At 40.3% G+C, this 24,966-nt stretch overlaps 1 protein-coding gene across 6 annotated transcripts in view; it reads left to right on the forward strand.

The window, feature by feature from the left end:
• LOC144601918 (contactin-4-like) overlaps positions 1-24,966 on the forward strand; it is a 1,542,817-nt gene that overhangs the window by 1,291,707 nt on the left and 226,144 nt on the right. For all 6 annotated transcript variants that reach the window (XM_078414484.1, XM_078414490.1, XM_078414489.1 and 3 more), the window contains one exon: positions 6,328-6,455. In XM_078414484.1, coding sequence (XP_078270610.1) covers positions 6,328-6,455 — 128 coding nt within the window. The remainder of the gene's footprint in view (positions 1-6,327; positions 6,456-24,966) is intronic.

Raw genomic sequence — 24,966 nt, forward strand, 5'->3', positions numbered from 1 at the left:
ATCTCTCTTTGTCTTCTATTGTTAGTTGTGGGTGAGCCCTCAACTGGAACTGTCTCCTGCATTCAATTTATAATTTTACCATGGGCACATTGATAGAGTTGCTGCCTTCCAGCGAATGCAGCGCCGGAGACCCGAGCTAAATCCCGATTACAGGTGCTGTCTGTATGGAGTTTGTTCCCGTGACCTGCGTCGGTTTTCTCTGAGATCGATTTCCCCCCACACTCCAAAGATGTACAGGTATGTAGGTCAATTGGCTTGATAAATGTAAAAATTGTCCCTAGTAGGTATAGGATAGTGTTAATGTGCGGGGATCGCTGGTCGTCGCAGACCTGGTGGGCTGAAAGGGCCTGTTTCCGTGCTGTATATATTTAATGTTTGTCCATTAGATCTTGAGAGGCAGAGAATATTGTGCAACCACCCGAGTCTGCAGGGCTTTTGTGTTTTTCAGCCAAATTTACAGCATAAAATTGAGAGGCCAACAAAGGAAGTACTCCCCTCTGGAGAGGCAAATGTCTATTTCGATTTAGGTACAGCACAGAGTAATGCTGATATAGTTCAATGTACACTCGTATTATGTGAAGGTATATGTAAGAAGGAACTGTAGATGCTGGTTTAAACCGAAGATGGACACAAAATGCTGGAGTAACACCAGGACAGGCAGCATCTCTGGAGAGAAGGAATGGGGTCTTCCTTCCCTCCAGAGATGCTGCCTGTCCTGCTGAGTTACTCCAGCATTTTATGTGAAGGTATATTGTGCCACACCACAAAATGGCTTAATGTACTAATCTGATACCTCCATTTAACACTCCACTGGAAACCGAGTTGGTTTACAATCCCTATGATTCCTGAATTGCAGGGGTCCATGATTTGTGATAATGTTCAACCAGCACTATCAAAAATAGATTAACTGGCCATTCATCTCATTTGCGGTTTGATGGACCTTGCTGTACATAAAGGATGGTTGCATTTGTCAGCATGACATCAGCAACCACACTTTAAAAGTAATTCATTCATTGAGAAGCACTTTGCCATGTCTCAAGGATGCAATGAGACACTGTTTAGGTGCTTGTATTCTTTGCTTTTCATCCTGCTTGTTTGCTGAATAATTCTAAATTTAACTGCTGCCATAAAGCGTACAAGACTGGAAATGTCAAATGGAAATCCATAATAAGCATCTGTGAGGAGAAACGACAGGTTAATGTTCGGTATAGCTCGTTTATTCTGAATTGATCCCGAGGAGAGACTGATTGCGTTTTTCATTTCTTCATTCGGACAGTTAAACTCAACATCTGTCAGTAACAAAGAGAGAAGTTGGAAATGGAAAGGAAATGTAGACTTTTCTAATTAAATTTCCTCCTCTTTCTGTATGAAGCATTTTTGCACTTTTGTTTTATCAATAACGTGAATTTGAGAAATGTAGTAAATGGTTCACTTTGAAGATCATTTGTCAGTATGGGAGAAGGGGCTTCAACCTCAAACTCTGGTTTTCCTCTCACAGATGTAGCCTGACTTACTGTATATTTCCAGAATTTTCTGTTTTTATTTTAGATTTCCAGCATCTGTAGCTTTTTGGATTTTCATTGACACAGATTTGATTTCTGTGAGGTCAAAAAAGGGCTTCAACATTTAAAACTGCACAAATTGCACATATGTTGTGCCTTTAACATGGAAACATGACTCTCATTTGAGTTAGGTGGTTGAGGTTGGGAGAGGAGATAATAGAATCAGAGTCTAAGTATTCGTCAAGGAGAAAACATGCAATCCTGATTCAGTCTGGGCTCATGGACTCCAAACCCACACAACTGATTGCGCTCTCATTAAGAGTCAAAATACTTTCAACTGACTTCTGAGTTTATGGTTTGGTTTAGTTTATTATTGTCACGTGTACAGTAAAAAGGTGCAGTAAAAAGCATTTTCGGTGCATGCGATTCTGTCAGCGAAAAGCCTATACCAAATTACAATCAATCTGTCCACAGTGTACAATTATAGGATCAAGGGTTGTAATGTTTAGTGCAAGATAAAGCCCAATAAAGTCTGGTTAAAGATAGTTTGAAGGTCTCCAATGTGGTAGATGGGAGGTCAGGACTGCACTCTAGCTGTGAGATGTCGGTTCAGTTACCTGATGGAACAGCTGGGAAGAAATTATCCCTGAATCTGGAGGTTATCAAACTTCTGTACCTCGTGCCAGATGGGAAAGGGGAGAAGAGGGAGTGACTGGGGTGAGACTGGTCCTTGATTATGCAGATGGTCTCCCCGCAATAGCATGAAGTGCTCTCTGCAGTTCCTTGTGGTCTTGCATGGGCTGTTCTCAAACCATGCTACGATGCATCCCAATAAAATGCTTTTGGCAGCGCATCTGTAGAGGTTGGTGAGGGTTGTTGGGGTCGCACCAAACTTCCTAAACCTTCTAAGGAAGTAAAGGCTTTGGTGTGCTTTCTTGGCCATTGCTTCGAAATAACCGGTGAAACATTCAATGTATCAAACTATGAGAACACAGTTGGATTGAATCCTCTTCTCTGTTCAACAAGAGTTAAGGATTAAATATTAGCCTAACCAATTGTATAATATTGTTGATTGTCAATTGTCTAATTATCTTGACATAACTGCTTCATGATTTTACATTTGAGTCCGTTGCCTTGAAAGATGGCCCTTGGATTTCCAAAGGCTAGCTAATGCACACTTATTTTGGTATGGAATTTACAGCATGGTGCTTTAAAAATTGCCCTATAATGCTACGCATTGTGCTTTTTAGGATCTTTGCTAAAGAAAATGCTACCCAGTAAAAGGCTTTGGCTTCATACTTAGCCTCACTGCTGCAGGAGTGACATGTAATTAAGAGTAGAGAGCAAATCCCAGGTTACTTCCATTGTAAAGGGTAGCACAAACTTCGATCAGATTGACGAGAGATTAATGTGGATGAGATGTTTCTACTCTGTTGATTTCAGTCAGCAAATATCGCTGGATTGCCAGTAATTGGTCCCTTAGTATGAGCATAATTGAAGGATCTGACAGGAGCAAAGGGAAAAATTGACTATGAATCCGCTTATTGTTAGTTATGCTGCTTTTTGCAAAGGAATAACATTGGAAATTGGGGATAAAATGGTTGCTGATGCCTACAGCTGACAACTGGCTGTTCCCTTGAGCCCTAATCTTATGGAATATTCATCAATTGATATATCCAACTGCAATGCAATCAGGAAGGCAATCTGATCCATTTCTGATGGAACATAAATGCACAAGTCAACTTGTACATTGGTGCACTAAGTCAGAATCCTGAGGTGTCTATGAAACGTTGGCTTATGTTGCAACACAAAAAGCATGTACATGATGGATAAGGAGCAGAATTTTAATCGATAACATTTTATGTAATAGCATTTTGACTTAAAATGTAAAATCCAGAAAATATACTACTGCACTTGGTTGTTGCTGTGGTTGGGATAGGCAAACCCATGCAGGCTGTCCTTGGACAATAGATTTTTTTGAAGAAGCTCTGCATAATTACTATAAATATAATCCCAAATATCATGGAGAAAATATTTGGAAAAATTAGTTGAGAGTTATGTGGTAGCTGAAAGTGAAGGCTCTGACTGGGTCTAATCTTTTACCAAATTCTGCACTGGCTTGCTGTGAGACAAAGTTGTAACTGGGCAATCCAGGCCAGACGACATAACATCACTTACAGATTTGTGTTGCACAGAGATTCCATCGCCTAACTGAGGGACGTAGGCGTGGAGACTGACCTGATCAGAAAAAGACACAAGGCAGAAAGAACACTGCACAGCTCTCTCCAAAATGAGCTTTGGGGAGGGAATCCAGAAGTGGATACAACTGTTCCACTCAGACATTACTGGTGCATACCAAACTAGGGAGTGGGAAACTAAAAACTTCCTGAACAAATCTGGCACCAGACCTCTGCCTTGTCAGTGTGTGGTTTTTGAGTCTTTGGCTGGATCCATCAGGAAGGAAATGGTCATAAGAGGCATAACCATGCATCCGAGGCACTCAAGTCAAAGTTGTGAATAGGAGTCTTCTGCAGATTGGTCATCATCTAGAATCAACTTGCACAAGCCTCAGGGGCCAGAGTCAATCACAGTTAATGCACGGCCTTTTTCATCGGCAACTGGTCCTATCAATGCTGTGTTCCCTTCACTGTCACTTCTGATAACTTGAACCTGGGAATCTGGTTTTGAGGAGTTTGGGAATGTGACAAGGATGGCAATTACAATGATAATCCAGAGAAAATATAAATAAAATGAATGTGGCTGCATGTAGAACATAAGAATAGAATCATGAATGATGATACTCGGAGTGGAAAAAGATGTGAAGAGGAAATAATCCTGAAATCCACAGTAAGTTTTGCTAAAGGGAGAGTATTTAACTTGCACTTGCCTTGCAGAATATAAAGGAATAGGGCCATAATTAGCAAGAAAGAAAGCACTGGAGAAAATCAGCAGGCCAGGCATCATTGGTGGAGGGAAATGGACAGATTACATTTTGGGTCAGGACCCTTGTTCAGGTTCAAGATCCTCTCCATGCGGTGCCTACCTATCTGTCCTTTTCCCTCCATGGATGCTGCACAGCCTGATGACTTCTTGCAGCAGTTAGTTCTTGATCAAGGTTCTAGCGTCTGCAGTCCCTCTTGTGTTCCCATAATTAACAAGCCTGATGTTGGACTGGAGCTAAGAATGTATTGACCTGATATATGGTGATGAGAATATTAATAATGGTGTTATCAGCACCAGCGTTATAATTGTGGAAATCTAACTGCAAATTTTGTTGAAAGAACATGCAAAAATCTAAGGATTGCTGTCAGTGATAACCTGATCACAAGATGGTAAATTGCAGTTTTCAATAATCAATGCAACTGATGTGAACTTCAACTTCTTATGTGATGTTCATGCCACACGTATAAACCTTCCTTACTCATGACAATCTTCTCTGGCTCAACCAAACTAATTTTACTCCTATTGGATCTAAATTATGCAGAAGTACTGGGTGAATTTGCATTGACGGTTGGGAATGTGGAGAGAACGTTTCCATTAGTGGGAAAGTCGAGGACCAGAGGCCATAGCCTCAGAATAAAAGGACGTACCTTTAGGAAGGAGATGAGGAGGAATTTATTTGATCAGAGGGTGGTGAATCTATGGAATTCATTGCCACAGATGGCTGTTAATGGATATTTTTAAGGCGGAGATTGACAGTTTCTTGATTAGAACAGGTGTCAAGGGTTATGGGGAGAAGGCAGGAGAATGGGGTTGAGAGGAAAGATAGATCAGCCATGATTAAATGGCAGAGTAGACTTGATGAGCCGAATGGCCTAATTTTGCTTCTAGAACCTATGAACTTATGAACCACCAAAAATTGCCCATTCAGAGTAACGTCAACCTGAGACTTAGGCATAGGTGCTGTGGGTTGACTCATGGATTTTTGGTGCTTAGTCTGTCATTTGGCTTCAGTGCCCCATGGAGCCCAACAACAAGGCCAAAAATTGCTGGGCTTCTGCAATGTTACACTGGGTAGTCACCACTTGGATTCTGTTCCAAGTCACACTTGTGGAACTCCAATTCCAGGTCTGCAGATAAGAAAGTAAAATAATTGTTTTAATCTATTTGCTTTAGTTTAAAAAAAAATGCAAACCACAGGAGAAACTTAGCAGGTCAAGCAGCAAATGTGGGGGGAACGGAATTGTCAGCGTTTCGGGATGAGATCCTGCATCAGGACCAAGAAAGGAGAGTGTAATCTCAGGAGAGATTTTGCTTTAGATTTTGTGGAGGGTTGGGGAACGATTGGAAGAACAACATTAATTTTCCTTCCTTACTCAGTTGTGTTCTGCTCAGTAAACCCAGGAAACCTGCAAATTGGGGTCAAGGAAAGAGCATTCACGTCACAGCCATGTTTCCTCCAATCTTTCCACCACTACGCACAAGAAGCGCAAGAAGCGCAAGAAGCACAAGACTCCATTGTATGCAGCTCTGACTGAACAATATCTAATCTTGTGATGTGGACACGATACAAAGACCTGCAAATTGAACAAGTGGCTCAATTCAAATACTGGCCTTCTCGAAGTTGCCTGAATACCTCACTGCATCAAATCCACATGGGTCACGAAATAACTTTGAAGTGAGGGGAACTGCGATGATAATGAGCTCACACAAATAGAAATGGTTGACATGTGAACTGAAAGCTTCTTGTATTTGGGTTGATTTGACTTAACGACCAGTAATAATTAATAATATTGTGCTCTGAATACAAGATAAACATACTAATTATTTAATCGTTAGTTTTGTGTGATTGGAAAATTATTGATCAAGTTTTATTCTTTTTTAGAAAAATTATCCTGGAGGATGGCAGTCTCAGAATAGCTAACGTGACAAAGAAGGATGGCGGACGCTATGCTTGCATTGCTCGGAATTACTTTGGGTTAGCCAACAGCACAGGAACATTGATGGTGAAAGGTACCGATTTAATGAAATGATTTACAAATGTATTTACTGGTGCGAGGTTAGTACGAGGCTAGTAGACATGATTCAAGGAAACCATTTAAAAAAATCTCAAATATTGCATATTTGGCATTGTTTACCAATGGCAATAATTTCATCACATTCTTGCAAGCAAGTCTAGATATTGTTGATTGCATATAATGCTTTAATGACAGTAGTGACTGTATGGGTTGCCTGGACTCTGCTTTAATGAAAAGTGGCACTCATTTCATTAAGGCAGCTTGACTTTCTGACAGAGGTTGTCTTTAATAGTTTGCAATAACCGCATAATATTAATTTTATGAAGAGCATGCTGTAATTGGATAATAGACAGTGAAGTCAAATCTGTCTGATCAATTCATTAAAAAAAATATTAGTCACCGAGTTCTAAAATGCTTAGAAAATAAAGTATATTGTTATTGCAGTTATTGTGTCAGCACTAAAATTGAGCAGAGTAAGATGTTCCCATTGCCGGCCCTCTGTAACGTAACAATGTTGTCCTTTGTTTGAGTATCTGCCTTCAGTAATCCATTCTTCTGTGAAGTTGGATGATCACATTTGAAATATTGTCGGCCGTTGATACTCCCAATCCACCTTGGTAAACAGGGGAATGAAATCCAATCTTGCCTTAACACACAGTCTTCCGAAATGTATATTGTCGACAAGCAAGATAAGCTGAACAGGTCGGCAGAACACTGTCCAGATAAAAGAAGTGAGGCGACAGGGAATTACGGTTTGATTTCCCTGTACCATCAAATAGTATCAGAGAAAATATATCAGCACAGATATGACATTGGTTGGCATACAAAAGAAAAGGGTTAGGTTTAATGGAAGCCAATTGAATTGAGCAAAGATTAGAGGAATTAACTTTGAGTTGATTTCCTTTACTTTTGTTTACATTATGTGTAGCTAATTTGTATTTGGGGAAATGGATAACAAAATGTGCTGAAATCACAAAACACTTGCCCTGTTCTGAAGGACATAACGGACATAAGGGCTTACAGAATCAAGGGATATGGGGAGAAAGCAGGAACAGGGTACTGATTCTGGATGATCAGCCATGATCATATTGAATGGTGATGCTGACTCGAAAGGCTGAATGGCCTACTCCTGCACCTATTTTCTATGTTTCTCTGTTTCTATAAACTGATTATTGGAAGGTTGAAGCTGTAATAAAGGAGAGCAAGTTATTTTTAAGAATAAAAAGAAAAAGAACTGGAAATAGGCCAGAGGTCACAAAAGAGCAGCAAAACAATAAGTTTGCATGAATAATTTTCTGAAGCTGCTCGTGTGCGTGGGAAAAATCACTTGGTAAGAACATAAGAAAATAGGAGTAGGAGTAGAAACCTTAAGCTCGTCCAACCATTCAATACAACTGTGGTTGATTTGTTCCAGACCTCATCTCTTATCTGCCCGTTTCTTATAGCCCTCAATTTTCTAATCACTCAAAGATATTTTAATCTCCACTTTAAATACCCCCAAACGTAATATAAAAATAGGAGGGTACTGTGGAAAAAAATCTTTTCATGGTGATTTGAGCACTGTAATATGAATAAATTTGATGTCTCTTTCTGGAGAACAAACAATGAAGATTTGAAATGCTGAAAAAAAATGCAGCAGGTCAGGCAGCATCTGCAGATAGAGAAATATTGAATGCTTCAGATCTCAGACTCCTCATCACATCTGATAGGGAGAGAAACAAGTTGTTTAGGTAGCAGAGAAGATGAGTAAGAGCAAGTTTGGAATTGGAAGGCGATAGATGGCAAATGGGAGGCTTTCAAAAGTGAGAGAGCAGTACGGGGCCAACAAGTTTCTGTCAGGGTGAAGGGCAAGGCTGGCAAGCTTATGGAACCCTGAATGAGGCTCTGGAAAACGAAGGAGGCACACATCAGATTTTGGCAGTGTTATAATCTTATGCTATCTCCATGAGTATCATTTTTAAGAGTACACTCTTAAGCATAGGCTTAAGATGAGAGGGGAGAGATTTAAGAGGAACCTCAGGGGCAACTAATTCAATCAGAAGGTAGACCTTATCTGGAACAAGCTGAAGGTATCTACAATTGCAACTATCAAAAGTGATTTGGACAGATATATGGATGGGAAAGGTTTGGAAAGATATCAGCCAAATGCAGGCATATGGGACTTGTCCAGAATGCCAAGTTGGTCAGCATGGACACACTGGGCTGAATGGCCTGACTCCATACTCTATGGCTCCAAAAGGGATTTCTGTGGGATGGTGAAATAATGCAGATTTGAAGGGGCAGTTTAACTCCTTGTTGTAGTGAGGATTGAACGCGGGCCTTTGACACTGTGAGGCAGCAGCTCTACCGCCGTGCCACTCAGAGGAGGCCACATTGTAAGCACCGAATGAACTGGTGCCCTACTTGGAGAAGTTGTTTGTGTCCCTAATTGGCAGGAGAGGAAGAGGTGGGAGGACAAGTATTGCATCAATGGTGATTTCTCAGGATGATAACAAGGGTGAAAGACCTCAGATGCAAGGAGAAATTGGAGATGACGTTTAAGAAAAGATGATGTTTAAGATGATGTTTAAAAGTTTAAGAAGGTATTGTCAAAGAATTTGTTCCCAGAGAGAGACAAAAATACTCCACCAATGAATCAGTGGAGACAAATGCAAAAATGACCAAGAAAGCTTATGTAAATATAGTTAAAAGGACAATAAAAAAGGGAATCCATCAAAAAAATGGCGAGCTGTTGTAGCAGGTTTACGGAAGACCTGTTTAAGCCTGTTGTAAAGAATTGATAATGTAGGGAATTATAAAATAGCTTCTTCATACTAATCTGCTCAAATAACTTCAAGGGAATCATTCAACCAGGTTCTGTGGTACTGGAAAATAATATGATCTGTTCTGATGAAATTTGAACGATTTACATATATTTAGTTTCCGTTCTGATTTCAAGATATTCTAAAACATTGTGTACTCAATGAATGGAGTCTTGTGATCTTTTGTGGGCACAAAGCACTTGAGATAATCGTTTACCTGAAAGGTGATGCTTCTGATAGTGTAGCAATCCTTCGGAACTGCAATTGAATCCAATCGTGTGCTTGGTTCTTTGGAACTTGTACCCGCAATCTTATGATTTGTAAGTGCGATTATTTTACTGAACCATGGCTAAAACTTTACCAATGTCTTTTTGACAAAGCATTAAATGTGGTATCCCAAATGCTCAACCCTTACTGTGTATATCAAGAATGGCATTGGTGAGCACACTCTAGGACTTCACAAAGATGGAGCAGGAACACTGAATAATCACGAAAGTATTGGAGTTCTGACAATATTGTCGCTGTCAGTGGTACATGTTTCAGGGGAAGGAAGTGCAGATGAAGTGACACTCATGTAATAAATCGTGGATATATTCATACTGCTGGCACAATTGAGTCTAGAATATTAAGAACAATCACAAAAACTACCCTGGATGAGTGCTGAGCCACATGAATATTGAAACAGCACAAATCCAAACAATAAAGACAAACTCATTCAGCATTGAATCAATGGTGACAATCTTTGTAAGGCAGAACTTCATGATTCTGGTGATATTTAACATCAAGTGGCAGGATTTTCACTTGTTTTCAACAAATCATAACATACAACTTATGTGTTATGGAATTTGTTTCTTAGCCCAGTCCTGAGATTTAGTCTTGGGTTGCTGCATCAACAGAAGTTGCGCATGATCTGAATGAAGGAACGATCTTGACTTGTAACCTTCTGATGAATGGAAGCCGATTGATGAAGCAGCTGAGAAACTTGGGAGACTAATATATCATGAATCAGTAAGCTGTCTGGCATTCCAGTACACAGATGTGGGTGTGCAGTTCAACAAGATGTGGTGTTAATTTTGATGCTTATCTGCTCTCTTAGAAAGGTTTGAAAAAAATCCATGATACTATGTCAAAAAAATGGTTGGTGCTGTACTCACAATGCCCTTGACAATATTCACCTATCAATCACTATCACTTGCTGTTTGTGGAATGATTTAGAACTTGCATTAAGTGTTGCATTTCTGATATTAAAACTGCACTTGAAGATGTCCTGAGGTCATGAAATGCAACACATTATTTTGATGGCTTTTAGTTGACCCCAGTATCAGATGAAAAACATGTTTGCATATCAATACTTTAGTCTTTATTTATTTCAACACAGGAGACCATATGTTCCATTTCGCCATCCCAGCAGGAGCAATCAAATTGGTCCAATTCTTCCCCTCGTTATTTCCTTCTTTTCCCTTGTGACTTATTCTCATTTAATCATACCTATCAATTGCCCTATTTTTCCCTGTACAGCAGGTATACAGCAGCCAATTGATTTAAGAGAGTGTCTTTGTGAAATGATGGTGTGAGAGGAAAGTTAGAGCACCAAAAAGGAGCTTGATACTTTAATGGGGAGAATAAACTCCACCTGGTGTCAGTATCAAACCTGGATTCCCAAAGCTTTGAAGCTTATGTTTAAATATAGTTAGTAATTATGTTTAGTATTTTGCAGATTTTTTGTTAAAATAATGAATATTGAGGATTTGACTTCTCAGTGGTTATCTAGTTTGAAGAATTCTGAAGGAGGGTCCCAACCTATCCATGTCTTCCAGTGATGCTACCTAACCCACTGAGTTACACCATCACTTGTTTTTCTTGTAAACCAGTATCTGCAGTTCCTTGCGCTATTCTCTAGATAGATGGTTTGGGCAGTTTCTAATCATTGGAGTTTAGGATTGTTGGCTCTTTATGAAGCAGTGATATGCTGATCTTTGGATTTGTGAGGAATGTTGTTTTTGATTCAATCTGATGATATTCATACTTCCTGATCTTGCGGCCTTGATCCTGGAGAATGTTTCATGCGAACTGAAGCTAGAATATCCTGGTCTTGCCATTCAGCAGAAATTCCCAGAATGAAGCAGGAATTTTATGTTGACGGAACCCACAAGGTCATAATCATAATCATACTTTAGCAAGTATGTTTTGCAACATACGAGGAATTTCATTTGCCATACAGTCAGGCCAATTAAAAAGCAATAGAACACACAAAATACATTTTTCCATGAACATCCACCACAGTGACTCCTCCGCATTCCTCACTGTGATGGAAGGCGAAAAAAGTTAAATCTCTCCCTTCTTTGTCCTCCCACGGTCGGGGGCCTCGAGCCTTCCGTTGACGGGACGATCTTGACTCCCGTAGCCGGCGGTCAGGCCTGCCTCGTTGAGGTGATCAAGCTCCTGCATCGGGGGGGAATCTCAGCTCCCCTGCACCGAGCGATCGGACCCGGAGTGGGGCTGGTCGAAACCTTCTATGTCGTTTGGAGCTCCCGACATCGGTCTCTACCCGAGACTGCGAGCTCCTCGATGGTGAAATCCATAAGCCGCGGTTGGAGTGTCCGAGGCAACGGATCGCGCACTATAATGGTAAGTCCATGTCCCCGCGGTGGGGCACAAAGACAGTCTCGAGCAAGGCCTCTAGCTCCAAGTTGTTTGGCCACAGAGCGACCGGAGATACGATCCGGAAAACAATCGCATCTCAGGCAAGGTAAGAGATTGAAAAAAAGTTTCCCCTGACCCCCTCCCCCACCCCCCACATAAAATAAACCAGAGAACATTAAACACACTAAAACAAACAAAAAAAGACGAAAAAGACAGACTGGAGGCGAAGCTACCATCGCGGTGCCACCTGGTGGATGAAGGTAGTGTTGCACAGAGAGCTCCCATGTGTGCTTGGATTCAGAGTGAGTATAAATGAAGTAAGTTGGTCTGAAATGTGCCTGCACCATTGATATTGGACAGAGATTTTGGAAAAGTCTCTAAATTTGGGGATAAATTGCTTTTTGTGAATGTGGAAGGATTAAGAACATAAGTGCTTCTGAGGAGAAGATGATCGATTAGTCCGTGAAAGATTGTGAAACCTATATTTTGCTGTATTATTTTAACCTTGTTACATTTTCGATTAAAATAAAAATCTACCAATTATGAGCTTCAAAGTTATTTAAATTAACCAGAATTTACTATTTTATTGTGAGCTCCGTATCACAACATAAATCTTGGTGCCCTGAGATTGAGCAGCAATATCTGAAAAGAACATGCTTAATTTTAAATTTTCTGCTGACAACTTTGTTAGAAACTGACTGCCTTGGGAAATGAAGCATGATTGTGTGAGGCAGTTGGAATTGATATCAGCTATGTTAATCGGCAGATGAAAGTGCTTGAGTGAACAAGCCATTTTGAGTTGAAACCATTTCAACTGAATGCATTCATTCTCCAACACAAAGTCAAATATGATGACCGAGAATTTTTTGTAACATTTTCTTTCTGGAATAAAATGTCAATCTAGGTCTCCCTAATTCTATTTTTTTAACGCTCTAAAACGATCACAACATAGTACACGGCATTTTTGAAGAAACTGTCGGGCTCCTTTATGAAATGCTGTGCTGGATCTAACACACAGCAAAAATTACTGAAAAGCTGATGTTCCTTCTCACAACTGCTGGCACTTGCCCATTCAGCCAGTTCTCAAAGGCAGACGTACAGAACATCACCATTCAAGGTACTGGAGAATGTTCTCTTTGATACGAGTGCCTGGTGGCGCAGCAGTAGAGTTGCTGCCTCACAGCGAATACAGTGCAGGAGATCTGGGTTCGATCCCGACTACCGGGTGCTGTCTGTATGGAGTTGGTACGTTCTCCCCGTGACCTGCATGGATTTTCTCCGAGAAATCTGTTTCCTCCCACACTCCAAAGATGTACAGGTATGTAGGTAAATAGGCTTGGTAAATGTAAAAATTGTCCATAGTGTGTGTAGGATAGTGTTAATATGCGGGGATCACTGGTTGGCGCAGACCCGGTGGGCCGAAAGGGCCTGTTTCTGCGCTGTATCTCTAAACTAAACGCCTCCAAAGACGTACAGGTTTGTAGGTTGATTGGCTTAAAATAAATGTAAATTGTTCCGAGTGTGTGTAGGATAGTGTTAATGTGCAGGGATCATTGGCAGGTGCTGACTCAGTGGGCCGAAGAGCCTGTTTCCATGCTGTATCTTTAAACTGAACTAACTAAATGGGCCATTTTGTGAATAAATAAATACATTTCCAGCATTTTGTGAATAAATACCTTTGATTTGTACCAGCATCTGCAATTATTTTCTTAAACTGAATGGGCCTTTTTCACATTTTGGCACATTTTTCCATGGGGCTCTTATTGTTTAGACGCCCCCATGAGAGAGCGATGACCTTTGTGATTCACCAGGGAAGCTTGGGATGCTGGGTCAATGTAGTCAATCAATTCCTGAACATTTGGGACGATTGTAACCCTTGCCCATCCTGGTCTATCGGCAAGGTACATGTGATAAAGTCCCCTCTCCTCAAATAGAGACCAACAGTAACATGCCCGTGCAGTGCTAAGCTGTCAACTGCAGTAAATGGTTGCTGCTGTCTGGAATAATCTGGAGATTCAGAAATTAGTACGATAGCAACCTCCACCCCTCGAAGTTGTTTAGTTTAGCAATACAGTGTGGAAACAGGCCCTTCGATCCAATGAGTCCACTCCGACCGTTGATCACCCGTACACTTGTTCTATCCTGCATACGACGGACAATTTACAGAATCCAATTAACCTACAAACCAGCACATCTTTGCATTGTGGGAGGTAACCATCTGGAGAAAACCCATGCAGGTCACAGGGGGAATATGCAAACTCCGTCCAGACAGCACCCATAGGCAGGATCGAACTTAGGTCTCTGGTGCTGTTGGGCAGCAAAAGTCTCTGGCATGGGTTGATGGCTGATCCTCTCTCGGTAATTTGCCACCATTGCCTTTGAAATTCTTGGACTCCTCAAAGAATAGAAGCATTAAAAAGCTGGCGATATAAGTACACTTCCTCCTGAGTTATTGGGGGATAAATGTCTGTTTATCCCCCAAAAATTTCATCTTGAACCATTTCCTACCACTTCTGATCATTTAAAAATTGGAGCAGGACTATATTACAGCACCCTTGGTAGATGGCATTTGATGAAAAAAGAAATATGTCACTTTTAAGTTCCTTCTCCATTTTGATAAACCTACAAGAATCGAAACAGATCTGCAACTGACTCCCTGATAAAGATGAAAGCAGTTGATACCCCTTTTAAACAGCACAGGAGTACTACTGCAAGTCAGTCACAGAGAAAGTTGTTGAGAGGTTTTGAGTGGGAAAAAAAACATACAATTTCAGCAGGGAAGCTTAAGAAAGAAATGGTTTTATATGGTCCATACACACAAAACACAAGCATTGAAAACCTGGCAAGAATTTTAAATTCTACGTAAAAAGGTTAAATGTGACCACGTTTTGGAAAGGTGTATTCTAGAACAGATGTTTCCCTTTGGTTGATTTTGTATCGAGACACAGTGCGGAAACAGGCCCTTTGGCCCACCGAGTCTGCAGCGGCCAGCGATCCTCGCACACTAACACTACGGTACACACACTTGGGACAATTTTACATCTACACCAAACCAATTAACCTACAAACCTGTACATCTTTAGAGTGTGGGAGGTAACCGAGGATTTCGGAGAAAACCCACACGGTCACGGGGAGAACGTACAAACTCCGTACAGACGGCATCCATAGTCAGGATCGATCCCGGGTCTCTGGCAATGTAAGGCAGTAGCTCTACCGCCACAACACCATGCCGCCTGTGCTTTGTATTGTGCTTAAAAAAAACAATGCCATCTGATGGAGTTTCTGGTCCACGGTTTGTACAAAGTGGCTTAGGTCACAAAGCTGGAAAAGTGGCTCCTAGAACATGATGCTCTTGTATTTCAGGGAATCGTGGGACAGCGTTTCTTTGGTAAGCAAGGACGTTTTCAGGTCAGTCACCCATATAAGGAGCAGCATTAACAATCCAAATCAAATAGAATGAAATAGCTAATAAGTAGCTGAGTTCTTACAGGATAAGCAATGATAATTCATTACTGTGCAGGTCACAAGGGGAGAATTAACAAATCTGAAAATAATATTGAAGAACCTAGACCCATGAGAATGAGAACAAATTATTAAAATAAAGTATATGTTGGATAATTAAAGCAGAGTTGATAAAATATTTCTTCATTACTTTCCTGAGATGATTAAATATTTAATTTTTACTGTTTTGAAATGGGATAAAGGTGCACTTTATGCCGTTAACTGATATGCATTCAAAGGGTGATTTTTGAGATCATTTATATCTTTATTTTAATTACATGCACATGTGTAATATTGCTGAAACAAGCTGTTGTAATTTAATAAATGAACTGCTTAAATGTAATTTTCTCTGCAATATTCCCAACAAAGCCAACATCAAACATTTCAAATGACTGTGGACCATAAATCACTCTGTCTGCCACTTTATTTGGGCTCTGCTGTTAAAATAAATATATTTCTATAAAGGTTTCAGTCAAATTTTCATATTATCCATTCTGACATATATTATTCAAATTATTTTACGGACATGTATTTTTTCTTTATTTTTCATGCTTTCTATTTTGAAAGTGGGAGCATTTTTTAATATATTAAAAAGCATGTCATGTTCCTGCAGGTTTATTGTTCACAGTTCCTCTGGGTTAGCATTTCTGGTCTTCTCACAAACATGGTCAGAACAATCTTTGGCTCATTTGTGTGCATCTATTCAGGCAGGACTCTCAACACCACAGAGAGCCTCTCCAAGCCTGATCTTGCAGTGCCTAAAATTAAATATGATCAGTCTTTTGTTTTTGTTTATTCATTATTATTCTACCATACTTCAAGCCAGACACTTTTCCGTGATAAGATGTCACATTGGCCTGTTGTTTCTTTTGGATACCAGTGTGTGAGCTGGATAAAGAGCTCAGTGCACAAACATAAGGATCCTAAGTACATATTGCCTAAAAGCATAGGGATTAGAAATAATAGAACAAACCCCAGTAACACCAGGGCCTGGTATTTCTGCTGCTACTTTTGCCTGCTCTGGATTCTTCATCTACTCAAGAAAAGTGGCAAAGGCAGATGCGATTACAACACTTAAAATACATTTTAAACCCCACCCATAATAACATATTCCATATTGTCAATTTTATGACATTGGTCTGATGCTAAGATTCCACACACACAATGAGATAGACAATAGACAATAGGTGCAGGAGGAGGCCATTCAGCCCTTCGAGCCAGCACCGCCATTCAATAAACACATCCCTGACTAAATGTACATGTGAGACATGTGAGATGCCTGACTAAATACTTCCATTTAGTTTGATGTTTGAAACGACAACATATCTCCAGAACCTTAAGATCAATGGCAAAGCACTCCATGTAATTGGCACATTGTCCATCAGAACAGTCACCCATGACCTAAACACCTTTGAACAGTTGTGCTGCATCAACTTGCCAAGAATTCTTAAACACATCTCTAAAATGACATAAATTGCAGAAAGAGGACAACACAACATAAATAAAGCACAATCATATTTTAGATTATTCTGTTTAGAGATGCTTTGGTGAGTGACTCAAGACTTGAACCACTCACCCAACTCCTGGACTGGAATCACTTTTCGTAAGCAAAACATTGATTTGGCTAGTCCACTTGAGTTTCAGATTAATGGTGATCCTAGCTGATGATTTAGGAGAAATTGAGTGAGGGTAAAGGCTCGAAATGGTAAGAGTGTTCATGTTATAATCCAGCAAAATTCCGTAACTTTATGAGAGATTAACGAGGGTTAGAAGAGTGCAAATGTATAGCCACTATTCAAGAAAGGAGAGAGACAGGAACCAGTTATTAAAGACAATCAAGCAGAGTCAACATGGCGTTCGAGAAGCGACCTTGTTTTTGACAATTTCACTTGAGTTATTTGAGGATGAAGCAAACAGTGAAACCAGTTGAAGTATGTTTGAATCTCCGGAAGGGATTTAATAAGATGTGACATAAAAGATCATTCCACAAGAGTGCAAGGGTTTGGAGATAAAATATTGGCCTGTTCAGAAGGGCAACTAATGAATAGGAATCAGACACATAGGTAAGATGGGTTAGTTTCAGGTTGGCAATCAGTAACTGCAGGGATCAGTGCTGGGACCTCAGCAATTTACTATCGATATTAATAACTGAGATGAAGGGACCAAGTACAAATAAATAGAAAGGCGAATGGAAAAGTAGCTTTGTTGCATGGGATATGGAGCATAAAAATAGCGAAGCTTTGATGCAATTTGACAGGGCGTTAGGGAATTTATATCTTTAGTACTCCGTAAAGTTTTGATTCACACAGGCTTATTTGAAACTCCTTTGGTGCTGTTGATTGCAGATAGTAGGCAGAGGAAACTTTCATCCTTTGTGTCAGGATTGAATAGATGCCATGCTGGGCTGCCGAATAGAAATATCTTGCAGCATTATATGTAATCATTTGGAAGAACACTTTCACAAATATATTAATATTTAATTCTTACCGTAGCTACAATATGGGTTTTTTTACCTGCTAAAGTTCAGTCACATTTAAGGATTCAGAACAGGTCCAACTTTAATGTTTTTAATGATGTTAGTCTTCATTTATCTCCTTTAAATTTAACCTGACAGAACAATCATATTACGTTTACACTTCTCATTGCAGCAATTATAGTTTTAATTACATAAGCGACCACAAGACGTGGGAGTGAAACAATATAATCACTGCTCACAAGAAGGTCAGGGATCACGGTTGCCAATATTGAGGTCATAAATTGACTTTTTCTTGCTCTGTGATAGATTTTTCTCTTATATTGTGCACCTTCCTTGTGAATCATTTCCCCACTCACATGATAAACACCTGCAGTAGACCAGACCACAACATTATTTAAATGCAATCAAGAAATATACCTGAAGAATATTACTTGAAGATTAATATTCAGTGGAATCAAGCAGATGAAATCATGTAAGGTCCAAAGTCTAATTTCATCCAAGGATTTATTACAAAGATTATGTAGCTGAGAGAGCGAGTACATCATGGTGATGGTTTAATTTTGATGTTTAATTATATTGGATGTTGTGTGAAATTGACCACAAATATGTTTAGCTCTGTTAAAATCAGTCACATCAAAGATCACTTACTACTCCATGGTAAATGTACGGCATAGTCAAAGATCTAAGAGGGTATTATGGTACTTAATTTCACACCAAAAATGTTCATTGTTGCATGACTAATTCATGATTAGTTGATCTGAAAATCACTGAACCTTATGAACAACTTCTAAAATATTCTGATTTAACATTTTAAGTTAAAAACAATTATATTAATTGTACTCGGCTGTTGTTTTTGTCAATGCACTTACAAGAAATTAGCCTTATTTTAAAGTCAGAAAATTATTTTCTGCAATCATTATTTGCTTTAATAATTTTCATATTGCCTACTTCATTAACTGTCTCAATTGGTAAATGTACTGTAGAATTTTTCATGATTACACGGAGAAAAAATGTTTATTTATAAGTGATGAAAGGCAGTACTCCACGAAATAACTTAGTGTTTTCTTTCTATTTAAACAGATGACAAAACTGTCCAGATGTGTCCTGTTCTTAGAAAGCAGGACAAAATCAGTCTGACTACTTATCACTCTGTCATTCTATTCTCAATCACAATTGATTTCATTGCCCTCAACAAGGTTCCACATGGGAGTATGGTCTAAAAGGTCAGGACCTGGTGGATTCAGGACAAGTTGCATTCACAAATTAGTTTGTGATGGGCTGCCTGTGACTGGTGGTGTTCCACAGCGGCCAGTGCTTGAATCAGTCTTTGTTAAGTGCATGAATGATGTGGATGTAGGAGACATGATTAGTGACTTCAATGGTCAAGAGTGTTTTATTGTCATATATGTCCCAAACAGAACAATGGAATTCTTCGTTGCAACAGAATATGTAATCATAGAACATTGTAAACAACATAACAAATGAAACACGTGAAAATGATATATCTTAATATCAAGACAGTCATTGACATCAATGTAAAGGGTCTCTTGCCAAAGTAGGGAAATTGAGAACCAGAGGACATAGGTTTAAGGTGATGGGGGAAAGATTTAATAGGAACCCGAGGGGTAACTTTTTCACATAAAGGGTGGTGGGTATATGGAACGAGCTGCCAGAGGAGGGAGTTGAGGCTGGGACTATCCCAACGTATAAGAAACATTTAGATAAGTGCATGGATAGGACAGGTTTAGGTGGATATGGGCCAAACGCAGGCAAGTGGGTCCAGTGTAATTGGAACATATTGGCCGGTGTAGGCAAGTTGGGCCGAAGGACCTGGTTCCACACTGTAACCATATGACTATGATTCTATGACTATAAAAGAGCCATGATAAATTAATTCTATGTAGTCCAGTGCAAATAAATATGCATTTCAACTGGGTCCACATCTGGGACTTAATTAGGAGCACGAGCCTGATTTGGTACAGAAAAAAATAAGTATACCAATAAAAATATTTAACACGTATAAAAAAAAGTTAAAGTCTTAAAAAGTAAATGTATTTAAACACATTTAAATAAAAAAGATAAATTACTTTCTACTTAACCTTCCCCCTTCACAGTAGTACCTCTCCTTTCAGAGGTCTGACCTGCTGTCAGATAGGAAGGCAGATTTTCTGTAGATGTTCTGGGCAATTCACACAAGTTGAGCTCTGATACACGATTCCTCGAGATGTACACCCAATTCGGGTGTATTTGGGAAATAGCATGCAATTAACGGATTGACAGTTCAGGAACTCTTGGTACCTGTGGAAACAGTACAGATATGTTCTTTTAGATAAAGATATGGATCAAGTGCAGGCAGATGAGATTAGTTTAGCTTGGCATCATGTTTGCCACATGCAATTTAGGCCAATGGGCCTGTTAGTGACTCTTTGGCCCAAATTGCCTGTGCCAAACGTGATACCAATTGTAAATTTCCCCGGTGTGGGACGAATAAAGGAATATATTGTTATTATTATTGATCCATGTCCCTTTATTTCCTGCACTTTCACGTGCTTATCAAAAAGCCCCTTAAACACCACTGTCATATTTGCCTCCATTACCACCCCTGGAAATGCACCCACTACAGTCTGTGTAAAAAGAAAAATCTGCCCCACACCCTCTCACCTTTCTGTTATGCCGTCTATTGTTAGATATTTCCACTCTGGGAGAAAAGGGTTCTGACTGTCTACCTTATCAATGCCTCTCATAATTTTATTACTTCTCTCAAGTCTCCCCTCAACCTCAAACGTTCCTGAGAAAGTTCTTACGTTTCACAAATTTATAGAGGTAAATGACTAATTGTTGACATTTCTGTGGAAGATTCAGGGCACATTGAAAAGAAGATACTGCAATGAACTTGCCTTAAATGAAGAAAAAAAAACAGCATCATGTGGAGCTTCAGGGGAATGGGCAAATATGCCAGCACAATAATTATCAGAGTGGCTTTACTCAAATAGCACAGTCAAGAGAGATGTTGCAAACTGGGGAATTGAAAAATGAAATTTGTTAAATTGCATTGCGAGGAATATCTTGGTGATTAGAAGACTTTATCCAGACTGAGACGTTAACGTGATTTACAGATTGAATTGCAGAATAGTGGGTGCCAAACCCAGCATCAATTGTTCCAAGATTGCACCCGAGGTCGGACTCTCAGTCGGTCTTTGTGAGGTAATCTCCTTGATGTTTAAATGCGTCGGAAGGAACTGCAGATGCTGGTTTACACTAAAGATAGACACAAAATGCTGGAGTAACTCAGCGGGTCAGGCAGCATCTTTGGAGTAAAGGAATAGGTGACGTTTCGGGTCGAGACCCCTCTTCAGACTTGAAGAAGGGTCTTGACCCGAAACGTCACCTATTCCTTTTCTCCAGTAATCTCATCTACTGTTTTGGGAGATATCTCAGAGTATAGAAATACTCTCTGGTTATCTGATAAAAATTGGTAAATGAACTTTGAAGTGTGAGCTGGCTCACATGATGAAAATTCTCGTTTCGAAACATCTCTTATTCCTTTTGTTCCAGAGATGCTGCCTGACCCGCTGAGTTACTTCAGCCTTTTGTGTCTGTCTTGGTTTAAACCAGTGTCGGCAGTTCCTCCCGGAACATGAATGTTCTGATGTTTGTTTTCAGTTGGAGGACACATATTTTTCACAGATGTACAGAAGGTTCTGTACATCTATGTAACAGCAGCATGTAAATTTTAATGTTATTGTACCAGCAGAGTCAGGGCGATAAAAGAATTGGCCTGGATTTATAAATTGATAATCATAAATCGATTGACTCTTACCTCAACTCACAGAAATGAACACGATCGTTACGATCGTTGAACTATTGATTGGAAGTGTTGATTTGCATTTCTTTGTTCCTGAGCCTGCGATTTGACTTTGAAGTTAATTTCGACTTCATCCATGTCCTCATCCATCAGTACCTCCAGCTGTCTGAATATTGATCAGAAGCAACTATTTAGGCTGACTTTCTTTGCGCAAACGTGGGTACAGAGGGTAATTTATTTCAGTCCCATTCACTTTTTTATGCACTATGATGACCAAAATTGGAAACTGGATTTAACTGTTGATTCAAGAAACCGCAGGTGCTGGAATCCTAAGCCAAACACAAAGTGCTGGAGGAACTCAGTGGGTCAGGCAGGATTTGTGGAGGGAATGGGCTGATGTTGATTCGGGTCGGGACCCTCCTTCAGATTGATGCACTAGTGGGGAGAAGGCTGCGAATGAGAGATAGGAGTGGGCAAATCCTGGCAAGTGATAGGTGAATAGAGGGGAGGAGGGGTGAATTGGCAAATGTGTGAAGGTCGTGACAAAGGCTCGAGGTGAAATGGGTACAAAAGAGTGTCAGGTAAGGAAGGAAGGGGAGGAGTCAAATGTAAAGCTGGAGGGAGAAATATAGGTTGGAGGGGAAAGAGAGCAGATGGAATGGGGACTGAGTAGGGAGTGGTGGGAAATGAGCAGAAAGAGGAGGGGAAAGGAATAGGGTTGCATGGGTGGTGGTCGCGCACATTGACAGAGGGTGGGGACCGTATTTCAACAGTAACTTGTAACAGAATGCTTAAAAATGGATCTCCCTTCTAATAATTGATAGTATTTGCTTGGTACACAAAACAAGAAAACACAACATGATGATAACTAACAGCTTGCTTTAATAGAGTCAATTTGCAGGTTACATTTGTTCTCTCTCCCATCGGAGCTTTTTGGCTGTTTAATTACAGGCCTCATTGCTTCAGTATTATCTTCAATGTAAAATGTCACCAAATTTGAAGAAGCATATCTAATGTGAGCATTTAAATGTAATATCACTCATTAGTCTTTATTGGAGAGAAATTACTCATCCTCTCAGTCCTGTGCAGAAAAATAAAGCTGTTTACTGTGGTCTTTAAGAAACTGCATTTAAATAGTTTGGTTCAAAAAAGTATGTATTCAGAACACAGCACTCTGTACTTAAAGGATAAATAACAGAAATTGGGATTTTTTTTGCAGTGAATTGCAAATCATGGATAAAGTTGGATGATTCTTATGTTTCCTATGTTAAATTGAGAGCCGGTAACAATATAAGTTTATTCAGTTTAAGAATAAGAAGTAGGCCATTTAGAACAGAGATGAGGAAAAACCTTTTCAGTCAGAGAGTTGTGAATCTGTGGAATTCCCTGCCTCAGAAGGCAGTGAAGGCCAATTCTCTGAATGCATTCAAGAGAGAGTTAGATGGAGCTCTTAAGGATAGCGGAGTCAGGGGGTATGGGGAGAAGGCAGGAACGGGGTACTGATTGAGAATGATCAGCCACGATCACATTGAATGGCGGTGCTGGCTCGAAGGGCCGAATGGCCTACTCCTGCACCTATTGTCTATTGTCTATTGTCTATAATATGACATCTGGTGCAGGAGCTGGTGAACAAAGGGAAGCTGGAGTATTATTGTCTCCATGATATTTTCAGTTTGTTGCGATGTAGTGTAAAAACTCACATCTGGTTGTAAGTTGTGTGCTTTTTATGGTGTTGGCGCAAATTGCATTGGTGACAATCGTTCTGTGAAACTGTAGCACCATCCTGTCTGTTTTGGTTCCACGCAGCATGGCCTTTCTAATAGCCTGATTGTTGTTGTGAAGAAGTTACTCCTGAATCTGGGTGTTACAGTTTTCAGGCTCCAACATCATCTTCCCAATGGCAGGAGTGTAATGAGAGCGTGGCCAAGGTGGCGTGGATCTCTGACGATGCTGGCTACCTTTTTGAGGCAGTGACTCCAGTAAACCTCTTTGATGGTTGAAGGGAGGTTAGTGCTCGTGATGGACTGGGCAGTGTTCACCACTTTTTTGCAATCTTCTTCATTCCTGGGAGTTTGAATTTCCAAACCAGGGTGTGATGCAACCAGGTGATTTGCCCTCTACTGTACACCTGTAGAGATTCAAGAGAGTATTTGTCAATATACGGTATCTCCTCAATATTCTCAGGAAGAAGAGAGGAGATGATCTCAGTTTAGATTACTCACTGTCATAGGACTAATTCCCAAGACACTTTTTGTATTGTATTCTGTGCATCCCAAGTCTCTGAAGCCTTCAGAAGAGCGTTTACATTGTCCTCTATCATCTTTCTACTTGTTACTGTTTGTTACTCAGACTCTCCTAGATTGACTGTGAATTAAGACAGTGAACGTATGCTTTATTCAAACAGAAATTAATCTTCATTTCTACAAAAATTAGAATTGCCCCTCTCCACGCGCTCTGCTGCTTAGTGTGTGATTTTATTTTTTCCTTGTTGAATCCGATACTGAAGTTGTAGGCCAAGATTTTCTTTAACCAATTTCTGTAAGTTAGTCATTGATTCCATCAATACTTGTGAAATGTGACAGGGATATCACACCGAAACCAGGGTGAAATGCAACAAGCAAAGTTCTGTCCAATTTCTTGATGGGTATTATATGGAGCACAGGACATTGGGTGTGACAGCACCATTCCCTCGGATGCTGCTCTCATCCCCATCACCGGCAGACAGTCCAAGAGAGGCTAAACCTCAGCATCATTAGGCTGCCACAGTTAAATAAGTAACAGCTGGGTTCAATAGCTCATATTGGATTGACCAAGCTGGACCTCGTCAGCCTACTCGTTATAAACCCAGGTGCCCTAGCCATCAGGAAGGAGGGAGAAGCTGAGAGAAGCAGGAGGGTAAGAAAGGGTAAGAAAGGGTGAGAAAAGGTGAGAAAAGGTGAGAAAGGGTGAGAAAGGGTGAGAAAGGGTAAGAATGGGTAAGAATGGGTAAGAAAGGGTAAGAAAGGGTGGATGAAGGGAGGACGAAGGAAGGATGAAGGATCGAAGAGAAAGAAAATGGGAAGCCTCCCTGCTAGCTGAGTTCCCCTGTTGCAGGTCTGAAGGAAGACCGAGCCACTGGGACACACCCAAGACCACGAGTGCCACAGTTTTGTGGTCAAGACAACTCCCAGGGCAAACCCTAAATAGCTAATGTCGCCACTGAGCCCAAGTGTGTGTGGCCAGGGCATGCCTGAGACTGCCAGAGTCTCTTAGCTGCCCACAAACATCGAGGTGCAACATC

Source organism: Rhinoraja longicauda, chromosome 17 (assembly GCF_053455715.1).
Source record: "Rhinoraja longicauda isolate Sanriku21f chromosome 17, sRhiLon1.1, whole genome shotgun sequence".
Taxonomy (NCBI): domain Eukaryota; kingdom Metazoa; phylum Chordata; class Chondrichthyes; order Rajiformes; family Arhynchobatidae; genus Rhinoraja; species Rhinoraja longicauda.